This window comes from Danio rerio, chromosome 10 (assembly GCF_052040795.2).
Source record: "Danio rerio strain M-AB ecotype USA chromosome 10, GRCz13ab, whole genome shotgun sequence".
NCBI lineage: Eukaryota > Metazoa > Chordata > Actinopteri > Cypriniformes > Danionidae > Danio > Danio rerio.
The window spans coordinates 40101383-40119184 of NC_141030.1; the positions used below are offsets into that span (position 1 = coordinate 40101383).

At 37.2% G+C, this 17802-nt stretch overlaps 1 protein-coding gene across 2 annotated transcripts in view; it reads right to left on the reverse strand.

The window, feature by feature from the left end:
- katnal1 (katanin p60 subunit A-like 1) overlaps window positions 1–17802 on the reverse strand; it is a 25053-nt gene continuing 7251 nt past the window's right edge. The window contains exons 4-11 of one of the 2 annotated variants that reach the window (XM_087269363.1): window positions 15781–17601; window positions 13594–14323; window positions 11477–11582; window positions 10980–11138; window positions 9107–9233; window positions 6309–6443; window positions 3287–3413; window positions 1–679 (exon numbers count right to left, since the gene is read on the reverse strand). In XM_087269363.1, coding sequence (XP_087125489.1) covers window positions 481–679; window positions 3287–3413; window positions 6309–6443; window positions 9107–9233; window positions 10980–11138; window positions 11477–11582; window positions 13594–13793 — 1053 coding nt within the window. In that variant the 5' untranslated portion in view covers window positions 13794–14323; window positions 15781–17601 and the 3' untranslated portion in view covers window positions 1–480. 2 annotated transcript variants of the gene reach the window in all.

The following is a 17802-nucleotide window of genomic DNA, read 5'->3' on the forward strand; positions in this document are numbered from 1 at the left end:
TTTCATAAGTAGAGAATAAATGTTAATTTATTATAATTATCAAATAAAACACATAAGAACACAACATCTCTAAACACTAATAAAACATAAAAAAAACATCCAGCACAGTACCAAGATTATGCTGCTCTCCCTTGTCAAGTATTATTTTCACAAAATTGAAACTTAAGACAACTCAGCCGATTTCCATCTGTTAGTGGAGAATGAAGTTAGAAATGTCTTGAAACTGAGATGCTAGAAACATGTAAAGATGGCTCCGTGTCAAACACAGATCAGTAGTGCATTTCTGACAATTAAAGGTGCGTCTTTTCTCAGTCCAAACATGCCCAAACGCATCTGGCTCCACTAGTTTTCAGTAGCATTTTTGCATTTAAAAAGTCTCTACAGACATCACACCATGTCTCCCCCCCCCCCCCACCCCCAAGTATTGGTACAGAGTGAGTTCTCCCACATTCACACTTATCTTGTAGCGGTGATTTGTCTTCACACAGACCCAAATTCGGACATCCAGGACTCATATTTCTCCAGGTCGGCCGCTGAGACGGATTTGGAGATCTTTTTGAGTGCGAGCTCAAAGTCCTCCATGGTGACCGGCATCTGAAGCTCGTCTTTAGAAAGAGCTCGTATCTCCTCAGGACTCAAACCCTGGATCCTCCTGCGCATCGCCATCATCGACGCATCTCTGAGAGCACAAACGCAACATTAAGCAGGCTCATTTACATCATTAAACCCACATGATTAAACCCAGACAGTTTCACTTGTGCTAACAATTATGAAAAATGTGTTACTGTCATTCGAAACAACAATATTCGAAGTAACATAAGTTTGGTCCAGTTGTTTACCATTTAACTGGTTTTAAAAATACTTAAAGATAACAATTTTATTTAAATTCTTAAAAGTCCAGTGAAATGTTTTTAAATGTTAGTGTAAGTTTGTTAGTCTTCAAGGATATCTATAAGCTAGTGTGGTACAAAACAATGACAAAATTCGAGATTATTAGATATAAAACTGTAAAACCATGTAAAGCTTGCAGTTTGTCACTTGTGCTTAAATAAATCAACAATATTTTTGATATCACTTTTAGTTTCTCATCAAATCTTGAGAAATCAAATGCTGTCTAGTATCTGTCATGCCCCGTCCCCTTCAAGAAACTTCACATTTGCTTATCATTTGATGCGCTTGAGCTAAAATGCCCATTTTAAAGCACTTGATGGGACCTTTAACTATTTTATAAGTATAATAAAATAAGTATAAAATTAATTTATTTAACCATATTTAATTTTCGAAATTCCCATGGAAATTAAGGCTTTATTAATTTACAGGTCTTAAATTTTCGTAAAATCAGGCAGTTCGTTTATTTGTCTGTTTGGTTATTTATAAATATTCTTCTAAATTGGAGATCTGCTGATTTTGCCCTGCTTGAGAACCACTGAAACAAGCATTAAAGTCACCATTAAATCAAAACCGTCAATTCTCAGTGAATACTGTCATATTTTAGGATGCACATTGCCCAAAAAATAAATATGCAGACTTGACTTTTTTTTTTTTTAAACTTATTTTGATTTTAATTTCAAAATTAATATAAATATTAATCTAAGAAGAAACTGCCATTTTATTTATTTAACAATTATTAATAAATAAATGTATTTTATAACTAAAATGTTCATAAAACTGGGTTATTCATTCATTCATTTTCCTTCGGCTCGGTCCCTTTATTCATCTGGGGTCACCACAGGGGAATGAACTGCCAACTTATCCAGCATACATTTTACACAGCAGATGTTCCAGCTGCAACCCACTGCTAATTTCGTTTATTTAATTCATAAATGGGGAGAACATGCTCCACACAGAAATACCAACTGACCCAGCCGGGACTGGAACCAGAGACCTTCTTGGAGTGTGCTAACCACTGAGCAACCCTGCTGCCAAAACTGGGTTGTATTTCAATTAAAAATACAAAAATGCAGTTTTTCAATAAACTTTCTATCAATTGATTTAGCTCTATGATGGCTTTATTATTTCCATTTATTACTGTTTCTAAGTCATGGTACAGCAGCAAATTCCCTTGATTGTTTTTCCAGAATGACTGTATAGTTCACAGGTGTCAAACTTAGTTCCTGGAGAACCGCAGCTCTGTACAGTTTAGTTTAAACCCTAAATTAACACCCTTACCTGTAGGTTTCAAACAAGCCTGAAAGACTCAATTAGTTTGATCAGGTGTGTTGATTTAAAGTTGAAGCTAAACTGTGCAGAGCTGCGGCCCACCAGGAACTGAATTTGACACCTGTGGCTATTGTTCCTAGCCATATTGACCTAGAAATTAGCAACTTTGTCAGCGTCAATAGCCTAGTGGTTAAGTGCGCTGACATATAGCACTGAAGTACTCACAGTGACCCAAGCCATCTCAAGGTCTTTTACCGTTTCTTCCCCGCTCTCTCTCTGCTCCCAATGCTTTCCTTACTGTCCTATCCTAAAATAGCAACTTTAAATTTTTCGTTGGGGTAGTAACAGCAAGAGGCTCGCTAGTTCAAGCCCCAAATGGGTCAGCTAGCATTTCTATATTGAGTTGCATGTTTTCCTTGTGTTGGTGTGGGTTTGCTCCAGTTGCCCCCACAGTCCAAAGACATGCGCTGTAGGTGAATTTGGTAAGCTAAATGGTCTGTAGTGTATGTATGTATGTCCTGGTCCTCTAGGCTGGGGGTTAAGCTTTGGGATAACAAACCACCTCGTAGATGTTACGAAACACCAACATGGTACAGCTAAATATCAAGATCTTAGTTGACAGTTTGCAATCATTGTTGATCTTAGTTGATCTCAATGTAACAACAGAAGAGTCAAGCTTTAAACAGGAAAATGATCTAAACTCTTCTTTGAATTTTTGAGTGAGATGCTAATGGTCTAATCTGATTCAATTATCTATGCTAAGCTAAGCTAAAAGTACTCCATACAGACCCGTAGATCAGCTGAATGGATTCAAAAATGGTTTAAAACGGTTTAACTCTAGGGAAGTTTTAAATTAAACCTTAATCCAAAAGATTGAACTGTTGCTTTAAGCATCTAGCTCTGGTTGGTGTGGTTTGCCATTTTTGTTCTATTGAGGAGTTTTTTCTGCAGTGCTGAAGGGCAAAATAAATGGAAAATAATCTAATGGGGCGCTAGCAGCAAAACGAGCCCGAGCCTGTTCTTTCTGCCAGTGATTTTGTCACTTTGCTGTGTACTGCGCACAGAGAAACTTCAGGTGCAGTTCAGTGAGGACGGGGTGTTCTCTAATCCTGAAAACACACTGTACCTGCAGACATTGGTGATGTCAGCACCCGAATAACCCTCAATCTTCTCAGCGATGACAGTTAGGTCCACATCAGACGCCACATCCACTTCTCTCAGATTGATCTTCAGCAGCTCTGCCCGGCCCTTAGCTGTGGAGTTAGGTATCAGTTAGCTTTGTTTGCTTTTATTCAAAATACATTCATCATGACATTGGCTTGACTTCTTTTTAGAAACACAAGTCACTTGTTTATACTCTGAAAGGTGTTTCTATATATTTCAAAGGGAAATTTCATATTTCAAAAATAAACGGAGCACTCAAAGCACTTGTGTTTAGACTGTTGCCTAATGAGGCCTCGTTTACACTAATATGTTTTAGTTTAAAAATGCTTAAGTTTTGCTACAGTTACGCCTTACGTCCACACTACGCCAGAGTTTGAGCACTGAAAATGAATCTTTTTAAAAACGCTGAAGAGGCCGTTTTGGTTTTAAAATGCTGCTGCTCCATCTCAGTGTGGGTGGGGGACAATGGAGACACCTGAGCATGGCTGCAGATATTCGCCTATCTGATTGGGGCTTTTTCCTCAATATTAAGTAGCCTATACAAAGTTCAATCTTGCATTCTTTTCAGACTTGGCAAGTTTGATATGAAAAAAACAATCTCCCGAGGACACATCGGGTAAATCTTCAAAGAGAACAGTGTAGCTACTTTATAACGTCATTAACATCACCCTGGCTAGGCTGTTTCACCATCTCAACTATAAAATGAAAACATGATATAAGGAACTGCCTATTTTCACTTTGATATTAGCAATTTACCAGGCACCAAAAATGTTGAGGCGTTGTATAGCTATGTATTTATATGACCGTCATCTTCACTGTATGCATATTTATAACAAGCGGAGCCTATAACATTACTGCCTCCTCAACAAGATGAATGAAATATCACACTTAACAAATATAGTGAGATTAAATCCTGCGGAAGATTCTTGTTTTACTGTCCGACGTGCACAACTCTCACCTGGGGAGCTCTGCTCAAAGCACCCTGCTAACTGCCTGGAGCTACAATGCGCACATACACTGCAGTGCATGACAGGGTGTGTGTGTGGTCACGTGATGTGCGGTTTCAGAGGTGAAGTGTGGATGGAGAGCTGCTCAGAAACGCTAGGTGAAATGCCAGTGTGGACGTGGATCGTTTAAGTTCTATAACGCTGTTTTGAAATTAAAACGTACTAGTGTAAACGTGGCCTGATAAACAGGTGAACCCAAGATTATTTGTAAAGCTCATCTCTCCCATGCTAGCAGTGTAGACTTGACATTTTTATTGAATGTTGTTTATAATAATTGACTGCAGAGTTTTTTTTTTAAATAGTGTTAAATGTAGTTAATTTATTTGTATTGCAGAAAATATTATCTTACTTTTTACATTCTATTATTTCAATATATTTTTTATATATAATTATTCTAAATTTATATTGAATGACTTATGTTTTTATTTTATCCCCCAAAACAACACAATAATGTAATATATTACCAATGAAGCATTTAAACTTTGTTGTGTTATTTGTTAGTTTACTTTCTCGATTAGTTTATGCTGTTTGTAATTTTTTAATTATATTAGATATATTTTTTTAAAAAGCTTTAACTTTCAGTGCCACAGATTAATGTTATTATACTGCCAGGTAGTTATACAGTATATATATGCAGAAGAGCATCTCTGAAAGCACAACATGTCGAACCTTGTGGCGGATGGGATATAGTAGCAGAAGGGAGCCACTCCTGTCAGCTAAGAACAGAAAACAGAGGCTACAGTTTGCACAGGCTCACCAAAATTGGACAATAGAAGATTGGAAAAACATTGCCTGCTCTGATGAGTCTCGATTTCTGCTGTGACATTGGGATGGTAGGATCAATATTTGGCATTCAACAACATAAAAGCATGCATCCACCCTGCCTTGTATCAATGGTTCAGGCTGGTGGTGGTGATTTATTGGTGTGGGGGATATTTTCTTGGCACACATTGGGCCCATTAGTACCAACTTAGCATCGTGTTAACGCCACAGCCTACCTGAGCATTGTTGCTCACCATGTCCATCCCTTTATGACCACAGTGTATTTATCTTCTGATGGCTACTTCCAGCAGGATAACACGCCATGTCATAAAGCACGAATCATCTCAGACTGGTTTATTAAACATGACAATGAGTTCACTGTTCTCAAATGTCCTCCACAGTCACCGGATCTCAATCCAATAGAGCACCTTTGGGATGTGGTGGAACGGGAAATTTGCATGAATGTGCAGCTGACAAATCTGCAGCAACTGCATGATCCTATCATGTCAATATGGATTGAAATCTCTGAGGAATATTTCCAGGACCTTGTTGAATTGATCCCACAAAGGATTAAAGCAGTTCTGAAGGCAAAAGGGAGTCAAACCTGGTACTAGTAAGGTGTACCTAATAAAGTGGCCGGTGACAATGCATATAGAACTGGCGAATCCTAATATATATATATATTTTTTTTTTGCAATTATTATTTATTATTATTATTATTATTATTTTCTTAAAGTTGAGAAAAAGTTTGAGAAAGTTTGTCGTTTGTATGTTTCAGTATACAGGTTTCATTGTTTTTTCTATTTTTATAAAGTTTTCAAGTTTAAAGTTGAACAATATTAATTTACATACCACTCATTTCATCATTTACAATTAAAAAAATATTATCTTAATGGTCCTTAAAATAACACTATCACCTTATTCATATTTATACCATTTCTATTTTCCCCCTTATGGTTTCAGGCAGAAATATGTTCTTTTATAAACCTGAGGTATTCTTGTCTTTCGCCAATTTGAAATGCTAAAATCCAGACCCTGTAACAGTAACAATGGAGTTACATCAGACAGTGAATCCTCGCGAGCAATGACTAACCCACTGACCTACCAGCACACGATGAATGGATGGAGATTAGTCAGTCTGGTTGATCAGTGAGTGGGTGAACGGAGGAGCCGTGACTGCCTGCAGGATGTGAGTGCGTGTGGGTTTGAGTGTACCAGTGGGCAGCGGGATGTAGATCCTCTTCTCTAGTCGTCTCCTCAGAGCCTCATCGATGTCCCAGGGGAAGTTAGTGGCTGCCAGGACCATCACCATTTTAGAGGGGTCTTCACTCTCTTGAGCGCCTCCTACACCTGATGCCGTTACACGGGTGGGTGGTAAACAGTAGTGGGAAGAGTACTGTAAAATCATACTCAAGTACCATTACTTCCCAAAAATACATATAATGAAATTAAAGTATGCGTTATAGTACTATAGAAAAAATAAAAAAATAAAAATAAAAAACATCAGCACACTGCCACTTCAGCTCTTTAAAAAAAAGAGGTTTAATAGGAAAACTCTTCAAACCTCCTGTGATTTTTTTTCCATTTTTCAAATATTTCCCAAACAAACATTAAAGTCGCTTTATGTGAGTTTGTGACTCTTCTAATGCATAAAAATGCCATAATATGTTTGCAAATATTTAAGAAACTTGCTAAGTGACCATTCTTGTTTATCTGAAAAACAATGCTGAAGTCAGATATTCTGCGCTGTAATGCTGTCTTTGTTTCGTTCATTTTAACCAGCCCAATGCCACTTATATTTCAGCACCCCGGGTTACTTTGGTGGAAAACCGCATATTTCATTCATTCATTCAGAGAGGCTTGAAATGGGAAATACGACATCCGGTGGACAGTAGCAGACTCTGAAATGAGGCAGATTCAGAGTTCCACATGAGGTTATTTATTAGCAAATAATATAACTATTATGAATGTAAACATTAGGTGAGCAGGTTACATTGTATCCTCATGTCCTAACAAGACGCTTCGTGATGAGATATGCAGTGATGAGCTATTTTGCTGTTTGCACCAGACGAAACATGACAGAAATTTAAATACAGCCATTCAGAAGCACAGAATATGCACTCACTCACCAAATGGTAAGGTTTATAATGTAATTAATACATATTAAACCTTTTAAACATTATTAAATGTAGACACTGAATCACTGATATGTGTTGGTTTACACTTAAGTTCAATTTCAAACAGTTTATTTTATTTTCACAATCTGAGGTGAACTATCTGCTGCTGCTTTCAGTAGTACGGCAATAAATATCATTTAAAATGGCATTCAAACTCAAATATTTAGCATTTAACACTGAAGAAAGCACATGAGGTGTACCTGAGGTGAGCATTGTTTTCTGTTGCTCAGGTGTAAGACATAGAAGCTCTTTCTAATATATCAATTCGAGGTGTTTGATGGGACAAAGCTATAAATAAAATATATACTAAAAAATATAAATATGAAAATATACTAAAAAAATATAACTAAAATATTCCTTCTATCAGGTGTTGTTGCTTTTATTTAGAACACAATTTAAATCACTCGCTCCTGTCCTCAATCTGACAACCTATGCTTGCGTTTGTTTTAATCCAGAATTGCAATACCAAGTTCAACCACTGGGTGTCAAACATAAATACTGGACCTTTAACAGAGTAAGGAATTTTTCCACAGTATTTGCTATAATATTTATTTCTTCTGGAGAAAGTCTTATTTGCTTTATTTTGGCTAGAATAAAAGCCTTTATTTTCTTTTTTTTTTTATATATATATATATATATAATTTTAAGGTCAATATTATTAGCCCCACTAAGCAACATTTTCCAGATTTTCTAAGGTTTAAACCATCATTATACAATGACTTGCCTAATTACACTAACTTGCCTAAATAACCTAGTTATCCTAGTTAAGCTTTTAAATGTAACTTTAAACTGTACAGAAGTATCTTGAAAAATATCTAGTCAAATATTATGTACTGTCATCATGGCAAAGACAAAATAAATCAGTTATTAGAACTATTATGTTTAGAAATGTCTTCTTGAGTAAAACAGAAATTGGGGAAAAATATACAGCGGGCTAATAATTCTGATTTTAACTATATGTATTATATGTATTCTAAATACTACTCAAAGAATGAATAAAAAGTAGCTCTTCTAAAAGTCCTGAAGAATAGTGAATATTATGCCGTGAAAATTATTCCATCTTATTCTCTTACATTAAAAATGAGGCTGATATCAGTGCTATTTTCTTGTAAGGGTGTTTGTAGGTGCAAGTTAAATTATTTGCAATTCATGGACTACACATTTGAGATTAATTTGATGTGAGAACACATTACATTATTGTAATCACCTGACAGAAAGCAGGTTGATGTTTATATGCAAAGTAAACACACAGTTACCTAAGAGGCAAAAATATAGCTGTGTTGATATGCTAACGCTTGGGTTATGCACTTTGAACCCTGACTAACAAGCTGCGAGTGTTTAATTAGCGCTACAAAAAAGCTCATGAAGCACTGATAGAATACATGCAATTTGTGCATGTGTTTGAAAACGTAACATTCTGTAGTGCATATAGATATTCCTCAGGACCATTTCAGGATTTCATCGAACAGTCATCATAATAGTGGGCATCCGTCATCTTTTTATCAGTGACATGCAGTGTTAACAGTCTCACTGTCTTTAAGCAATTTGATTGGACGAAAATCTGATTATTTTACTTTTCTAATTGCCATAGACGACCAAAATAAAACATACAAAAGTAGTGAATGCAAGTTGAAGGAAAGTAGTGCAGTAAAATTACTGATGCAGCACTAAAAATGTACTCAAGTAAATGTAAGAGTACACATTTTTTAAACTACTAAGGAAGTATAATTCCTTAAATTACTCAAATAAGGAAAGTACTTGTAATTTGTTACTTTACCCTAGTGTAATATGAGTCACTATCTTATTATAGCAGAGTGGTGGATTCACTAAACTCACCGTCCATCTGCACCAGTAACTCTGACTTGACTCTGCGACTCGCCTCATGTTCATCTGATGTGCCGCGTCTGCCACATATAGAGTCGATCTCATCAATAAAAATGGTTGTGGGAGCATAAAAACGGGCCTGTTAAAGGGGAAAAATTACATTGTTATAACTTGTTGTTTTCATTTCCCAGATCTTAAATTTCCATAAACAAAATGACTAAATTTATTATTATTATTTTAAATATAATAAGGAGCAATATTTGCACTGGAATATAATATTTTTAGTCTCAATATTTTAGTAAATTTTAAATAAGGCAATAAAGCAATATTTGCAATTTAATATAATATTTTTAGTCTACATATTATTATTATTTTAAATATAATAAGGACCAATATTTGCATTGGAATATAATATTTTTAGGCATATTATTATTATTATTTTTTGAAATATAATAAGGAGCAATATTTGCTTTGGAATATAATATTTTAGGCATAATATTATTATTATTATTATTTTAAAAAAGGACCAATATTTGCATTGGAATATAAAATTTTTAGGCGTATTATTATTATTATTATTATTATTATTATTATTTATATAATGAGCAATATTTACATTAAAATATAATATTTTAGGCAGTATATTATTATTATTTTTATTATTATTTTAAATATAATAAGAAGCAATATTTGCATTGGAATAAAATAATGTTAGGTGGAATATTGTTATTATTTTAAACATAATGAGCAATATTTGCACTGGAATATACACTTTTTAGTCAGAATATTTTTATTATTATTTTAAATATAATAAGGAGCAATATTTGCATTGAAGTTAATTTTTAGGAAGCATATTTTTTCTAAACTTAGAATGGAGTATATTCCCCATACAAAAAAACTATGAACATTGTGCTTTTCTTGATTCCTAATACATTTTAAATATGCACGCACTTTCTTTGATTTCGGGTTTGATTGTTTGTGTATTCTTTATTATATATACTTTTTCACTCCATAACAAATTAAACCAAAACTAAATTATCATTATTATTATTATTTATTACTACCTCTATTGGTAAGTTAAGTCAAATAACACTGATTTTAATTTTAACACACTTTTATGGGACATTTTTTTCTCCAACTAAAGATAACGAACCATCCCTTTTTCCTAAAAGATGTTTTTCTTATTTCCCCCTCTCACTCATTTACTGACTAACTAACTGTTCACTCATCAAAAATACAGTGTTTATCATTAATGTGTAATAGCAGCTGTTTGTCAGAAATATATTATTAACATTTACGAGGAAGTATTTTTATCTAAATGCTTTATATGTCTTTCCTAAAACAACATGTTAAGCATTTAAGTCAAATAAACACTTCCAGCGCTATTATTTACACCTTTTTTGGTGCATTTTTCCATTAATTAACTAATAAATATTTTCCTCTATGTTGACCATTGGCATTATCTTTTATTTTCTGGAGTATCTTTCACTTTTTATTTTTATCTATTTATTCATCTTTCACTTTTTTACTACATTGTTGACTAAATAAAGTATAAAAGCACCTTTAAATAATGCAAAATGTGTCATGACACTAACATGCATTTTATATAGTAGATCCCAGTGTTAGAATATAGAGAAATCTACAGACTGATATTATGATTTTGCATGCAATTAGAGTTTCAGGATTTAAAGCTGTTTTTGTTCCTTTTTCTCCAGTTTTATCAATCTGAAACCATCTATTCTAGAGCTTCCCTATGGGATCTTAAATTTCAAGTACAAGTCTCATTTTTATCACTTTTAGTGGCATTGCTGTAAGATTACACTTCAGGAAAAAAATAGACAAACCCTATCACAGTCTATCCATTGCTTCCTCAATGATCACTTACCATTTCAAAGAGGAGCCGCACCAGTTTCTCAGACTCGCCCCTGTACTTTGAGGTCAGTGTGGAGGACGACACGTTGAAAAATGTTGTGCCACATTCAGTCGCAACCGCTTTCGCCAGCATGGTCTTTCCAGTGCCCGGAGGCCCCACCATCAGCACACCCTGACAGATAAACAGCATAATAATATGATTTTTGTGAATTTAAAACATATACAGGTGATGATTCATGGAAGAAACAACTCTATAGATCAAACGGGATGTGCAAAAACAAACTGAAGAAAAACTATATGAGCTGATGAATAATACAGCAGAAAAGCTTGCATCCTGTCCACTAATATGAACTAGTATCACAGCACCCTCTAGTGGACTACAAAAATGAAGAAACGAATGCAAATCAAGAAATAAATGTTGGCAAAAACAAAGAATGACAGACTACTCCTCCATATGTGCGTATGGTGGGATGTCAAGCTCTGGCATCAGGTGTCACCTAACATATTAACCTTCCACGGACGGCGGATCCCCTTGAAGAAGTCTGGCATCCACATGGGCAGGACCACAGCCTCTCTCAGCAGCTTTTTGGCATCTTCCAGATCTGCTATGTCATCCCTGCAGAAAGAGTAAAACACGACAGCTTGCCTGAATCACCGTCCAGCACTGAATCACTAACTGCCACTGTGACTGACAGCTGTCGCTGACTCAGCACGCTATTTATTGTCTTCGGTGAAGTACAAAATTTAAACTTTCTGCATTGATCTTTACAGAGCCAATGCTTAGGCCCTGAGGGACGTTTTAGATCCTTTAGACTTTTTTAGATCTTTTAGACTTATTTAACACAAAATATGAGAAAATTGTTTGAATCACAATTGAATTCTTAAGCAAATAAGTAAATAAATTTAAAATAATAACGTCAAAAACTTAATTGAAACTCGACCCATTCATTTTTACTACAAAAATTAAACTTACTGTATCGATCCAGAACCCAACTCGAACTTTACCCAATTGAAACTCAAAAACGATGAAAACTTCACCCAATTCATTTCATGACAGAAATTTAACTCACTGCATCAAGGTTTACATAGCCAATGCCTAGGCACTGATGTGTGTGTGTGTGTGTGTGTGTGTGTGTGTGTGTGTGTGTGTGTGTGTATGAGTGTGTACGGCTGTTTCCCAGTACCAGGTTGCGGCTGAAAGGGCATCCGCTGCGTAAATCATATGCCTGAACAGTCGGCGGATCATTCCACTGTGGCGACCAAAAGACTAAGCCAAAGGAAAATAAATAAATAATTGAATGAATGCTTTTTAAATATCTGGATAATGCACTTACTCAACCAATAAAATGAAGTGTGTATTGTTAAACACTTCATGCACTCACGGGTCATAGCTTTGCTCACGTAGTGAAAGGGGACGAGCTATCAGGTGCTGAGATTTCTTTTGAAACATGCAAGCAAAATTCCCCAACATCAGTGGTCATACACTTTAGCCACAAAGATGCATTCTGTGTGAATGGTCCCTTAAACTATTTTAAAAGCTCATCGTTTTGATTTTCTCCTACAATAGGTTCACATCCATCCAATGAAAACCCACTAATGTTCCCATAATACACACAACAGCATTTCTCAGTTTCTGAAATGGTTTGTTCAAGGATACTATCTATCTAAACCACCTTTCTGAGAGCCTGCTCTTCTCTGATTGGTCAGACGTGGCCAAATCTGTCAAATCTGCACTCACAATATCGGTCTCATTTCATAGACTTCAAATGTGAGTCCTTCAAAGTCCACACAAGCCAAACCGAGCATTTAGAAATGAGATGATCTCGCCTACAGAGGACAGATCTCATCACCATGCAACCGTCAAAGCTGCCATCAATAAGCAATAAAAAAAACCTCCGATTTTAAAACTTATTTTAAGCAATCTGAAGGCAAATCAAGGTTTACAGAAGCTGGAAATATATTTCCTTTATCTATACATGTACACACAAAAAAATTAAACTGTTTAGATATCCAAGTAAAATAAACCTAATTCATACATTTAATCCGGAGTTTTCTTTTAAAAACGTCCTGCCGTTATCAGCATGCAATGAATCTTGGGATGTTTGAGGCGCCAAGATGACGCAGTGCCCTTCGAATACATCCTTTGGAGGATACAGCCTTGAAAATGAGACACAGCTAGAGTGTGTCAGTGACCAAGTACATTCATTCATTCATTCATTTCTTTCTTCAATCATTCATTTTCTTTTTGGCTTAGTCCCTTTATTAAACAGGGGTCGCCACAGTGGAATAAACTGTCAACTTATCCAGCATATGTTTTAAGCAGCGGATGCCCTTCCAGCTGCAACATGCACATGCACATACACACTACATTGCAATAACTTTCCAAAATCATACTTGTGTCAAAATATTACAAAGTCTGTAAATGTTAACAGAAATCAGACACATACCAGCAGACAAAATACTGGCCTCTCATGATTATGTTGTCTTATAAACCTGCAATAATTTTCATTTAAATCAATAAAAGTATTTGTGTAATACTTTGTGTAATATTTGTGTAAGAAATGACCAATAAAATGGCATCAAAATTATATTCTACTAGTATGTAATGTAGTAAAATGGCACAATACCAGTGGATATTGGGATTGCGCGACACAATGTCTCTCTCCAGTGCATCCACCAGATCGCTGTCATATCCTGTGCCATCAAACTTCTTCTGTTCCACATCAGCAGCGCCCTCCTGAGCATTTCTCTTACTCTGAACACACACACACACAGACAGACAGACAGACAGGTACAACACATGGAATAGCAGAAACACAGAACACATTTATGAGCTGACCAGAAATGAACCATAATTCGGACTCAGAGAGGTTTTCCTCAGCTTATATATATGATATGAGACAATATATTATATGAAACATGATATGACATGCATCACATGATCAGGGCTTGATATTAACTTTTTTGATCACAAGCCACTATGGCTAGTAGTTTTCCAACCTTACTAGCCACTAGCCATTTTTAACAGCCACAATTTTGTTGCTGGGAAAATTTATTTTATATGGATACATTTGAATTGGCACACTAAAATTACGTGATTTCAATTTTGTGTAATGTCAGCATGCCTCTATTAATGACATTTTTTGTTGTGTTGTGCATGACCTTGCTCAATGAGCAAGAGCAAATGGGTTGTGGTTGCAATTAGTTTTATTTCACATGGCTTTTTAGAGCTCAACACAAAGAATTTATCAATTTTCTTTCTCTGGCCACACCAAACTAATAATTTCCTTGCTAAAAAATTTAAATAATGGGTCAAAACAAGCAAAATATAACTTTTATTCAACAAATATTATTGTTCTTTAAAGAGCCCATATTATACATGAAATAAGGTCATATCTTGGTTGTAAGGGTCTCCAACAACAGTCTAATATGCATGCAAGGTCAAAAAACACTTTCATGGTCTTATAATCTGCATTTATTTTTATCTAATTATCCCAGCGACTCCTGTATGAATCGTCCAGTGATTCATTTGTTCCCAAACCCCTCCTTAGCGCGAAGCTAATCTGCGCTGATTGGGCCGATGACAGTCTGTCGCGATTGGTCGACTGCCTTCAGTCAGAGAGGGAAATGGCCAATAGCTAATCAGCAATTTAAAAAGTAATCACAGTTCATACACGCTCGATAGTGTAGGCGTGGACTTTAGCTGCCACACTATGGCGAGTGGATAGTGCCACGGATAACCGAACGAAGGAGACAGTCGTGTACTCGCCATACCACACACACACAAAAACACACACACACCTCCGGATGACAACGCTCCCGCTTCAGCCCGCACCCGCCAGGTTTTAGCCTGAGAACCCGCTCCGTTTTCCTCCGCTAGAGCGGAGAACACAACCAAATATCACCCAGTATACAGTCCAGACAGCCAAGCTGTCTGTTTAAAAACACACACACAGCACAAAGTACACAAAGCTCGTTCGTTCGTTCGCTCTCTCTCTCGCTCTCTCTCTCTCTCTCTCCCTCTCTCTCCCCACGCCAGATTTCTGCGGCGCGGGAATACATTTCCGAATAAATCGCGGGAGCAGAACTCTAGCACGGAGCTCCATAAACAAACAGCACGCGTCGCATTTTTAACGTGACTTTGCACGCGATAAGATAATATATCCAGTTAACCTGATACAGTACACGCGGTTACAAGTAACAAATCACAACTAAATACATTTGCAAGCTAGAGTAAACGAGGCAACAACTTTAACCGCACGTACTTACACTTGAGAAATGTAGGAAGAAACCCATCCTGACGTCCATCAGTTACTCTTTACTGATCCTTCCTTTAACAAACTCAGATGAAGTATTCTTTGTAGCATGTAGCTTCCAGAAGTTTCCAACTGCTTGGTTATAATGCTGATGTTTCATCTTTGGGTAGAGACTCAATATATCCATCTGCAGTGTGACTTCAATCGACCGGCATGTTTGTGTGCGTGTGTTTGTGGGTGTGCGTGTGTTTGTGGGTGTGTGTGTGTGTGTGTGTCTGGGTTACTGCGTCAGAGGGCGGGGCCTCAGGTTTGAAATCTCCCGGGTTTGCGCGTGCACGTGAAAAACTTTGTTTCGTTCGTACGTCATGGCGAAACACCTAATGAGTCGGTATCAAGGCGACTCGTTTGAAGCACTATGATTCGACTCTTTTATAGATGAATCAACAGTTTTAAACACTGTATTCTTACAGATTTAAGCCTTAGCTGGATACTTCACTTCACTTAGAGCTGTGTTACACACTACATGGAGGGGAATTTTCAAAAACCCATAATATGGGCTCTTTAAAAAACAATCAACAATTAAAAAAATATTCTCGTGTATCTAAAAGTATGTACAGTAGCTTGTCCAGGCTAAAGGTCCCAGATCATCAGTTAACTATATATAAATAGAGAGTTAATCTCCTAATAAAGCAAACGATGGTTGAACCTAGGATTCAGGGGGAAGAATGTGCTTTTCGTCCAGGCCGTGGTACACTGGACCAGATTTATACCCTCACCAGGGTGCTCAAAGATTCATGGGAGTATGCCCAACCAGTTCACATGTGTTTTGTGGACTTGGAGAAGGCATTTGACCGTGTCCCTCGTGGCATTCTATGGAGGGTGCTCTGGGAGTATGGGGTCAGAGGCGCTCTGTTAAGGGCTGTCTTGTCCCTGTATGAACAGAGTAGGAGTTTGGTTCACATTGCCGGCAATAGGTCAAACTTGTTTCCAGTGCATTTTGCACTCCTGCAGAGCTGCCTTTTGTCACCAATTCTGTGCATAACTTTAATGGACAGAATTTCAAAGAGCAGCCTTGGGCTGGTCCGGTTCGGGGACCAAAGGATCTCATCTCTTTTAGTCGCAGACGATGTTGTTCTGTTGGCTTCATCAAACATGGACCTTCAACATGCACTTGGGGTTTTGTTCACGAGTGAGGGAAGGATAGAACGTGAGACTGACAGGCGGATTGGTGCAGCGGCAGCAGTAATGCAGTCGATGTACCGGTCCGTTGTAGTCAAGAAGGAGCTGAGCCGAAAGGCAAAGCTCTCGATTTACCAGTCAATCTATGTTACTACTCTCACCTATGGTCATGAGCTTTGGGTCATGACCGAAAGAACAAGATCTTGGATATAAGCGGCCAAAATGAGTTTCCTTCGCAGGGTGGCAGGGCGCACACTTATAGATGAGGTGAGGAGCTCTGTCACCCGGGAGGAGCTCGGAGTAGAGCAGCTGCTCCTCCACATCGAGAGAAGTCAGCTGAGGTGGCTCGGGCATCTGTTTCGGATGCCTCCTGGACGCCTACCTAGGGAGGTATTCCAGGCATGTCTGACATTCCAGGCATTTCTGGAGGAATCTACATTTGACAGGATGGACTGTACCTCGCATGCGTTTCATGAAGATTACTAAACGAAAAATATTTTGTTTTTAAGTCCACTTGAATCATTTAACACAGATTAAGTACAGATTTAAAGCTTTATCTGGATATATTTCCTACGTCTGTTAAGCAAGTATTCGCTGCGATTCCAGTGTGTTTATTGACCACAAAATCTGTCGTAAAAGCACATGTCTGGTCCAAGCTTCTTCCTCTGAGAAATGTCAGTCTATAGCAGGGGTGGCCAACTCTGTTCCTGGAGAGCCACCTTCCTGCAGATTTCAGTTGCTACCCATATCAAACACACCTGAACCAATTAATTAGGACCTGAACACCATGTGATAATTACTGGCAGGTGTGTTTGATATGGGTTGCAGCTGAAATCTGCAAGAAGGTGGCTCTCCAGGAACAGGGTTGGCCACCCCTGGTCTATAGCGATCAATGATTGGCTCCTTTACTAGTAGGTGGGGCTTCATTCACACTATTGACCATTACACTTTTCCTCATTCAAGACTACACAAGTGACATGTCTTGTGTATTCTATAGTCTTTGACTAAATTAAAACTTGACCAGACATGTAACTTACCTTTTCCTCCTTAGCCTTATTTCCACGTCCGTCACGGGTGTTGGGTCTGTCAGGTTTAATGTTGGCCTGACCTCTGCCCACAGCTCCACGATGCTGCATCCCGGGAGACTCTTTCCTCTGGGGCTTTGATAAAGGGACTGGTTTCTTCACCTGGACAGGTCCTCTATGACCACACAGAGTCACATTATCAGGTATAACTAACTAGCACTGCACTCAAAAATCACATACTGTATAGGGGGAACTTCATTAGGCTTAAAATGTATTTTGTGAATGCTTAAAAAAATTCTGTAAAGCATGAATGTGTAATCTGAATGAAATACTAATATACCGCATCTACAATGTTTTTTTTTTTATTAATAAAACT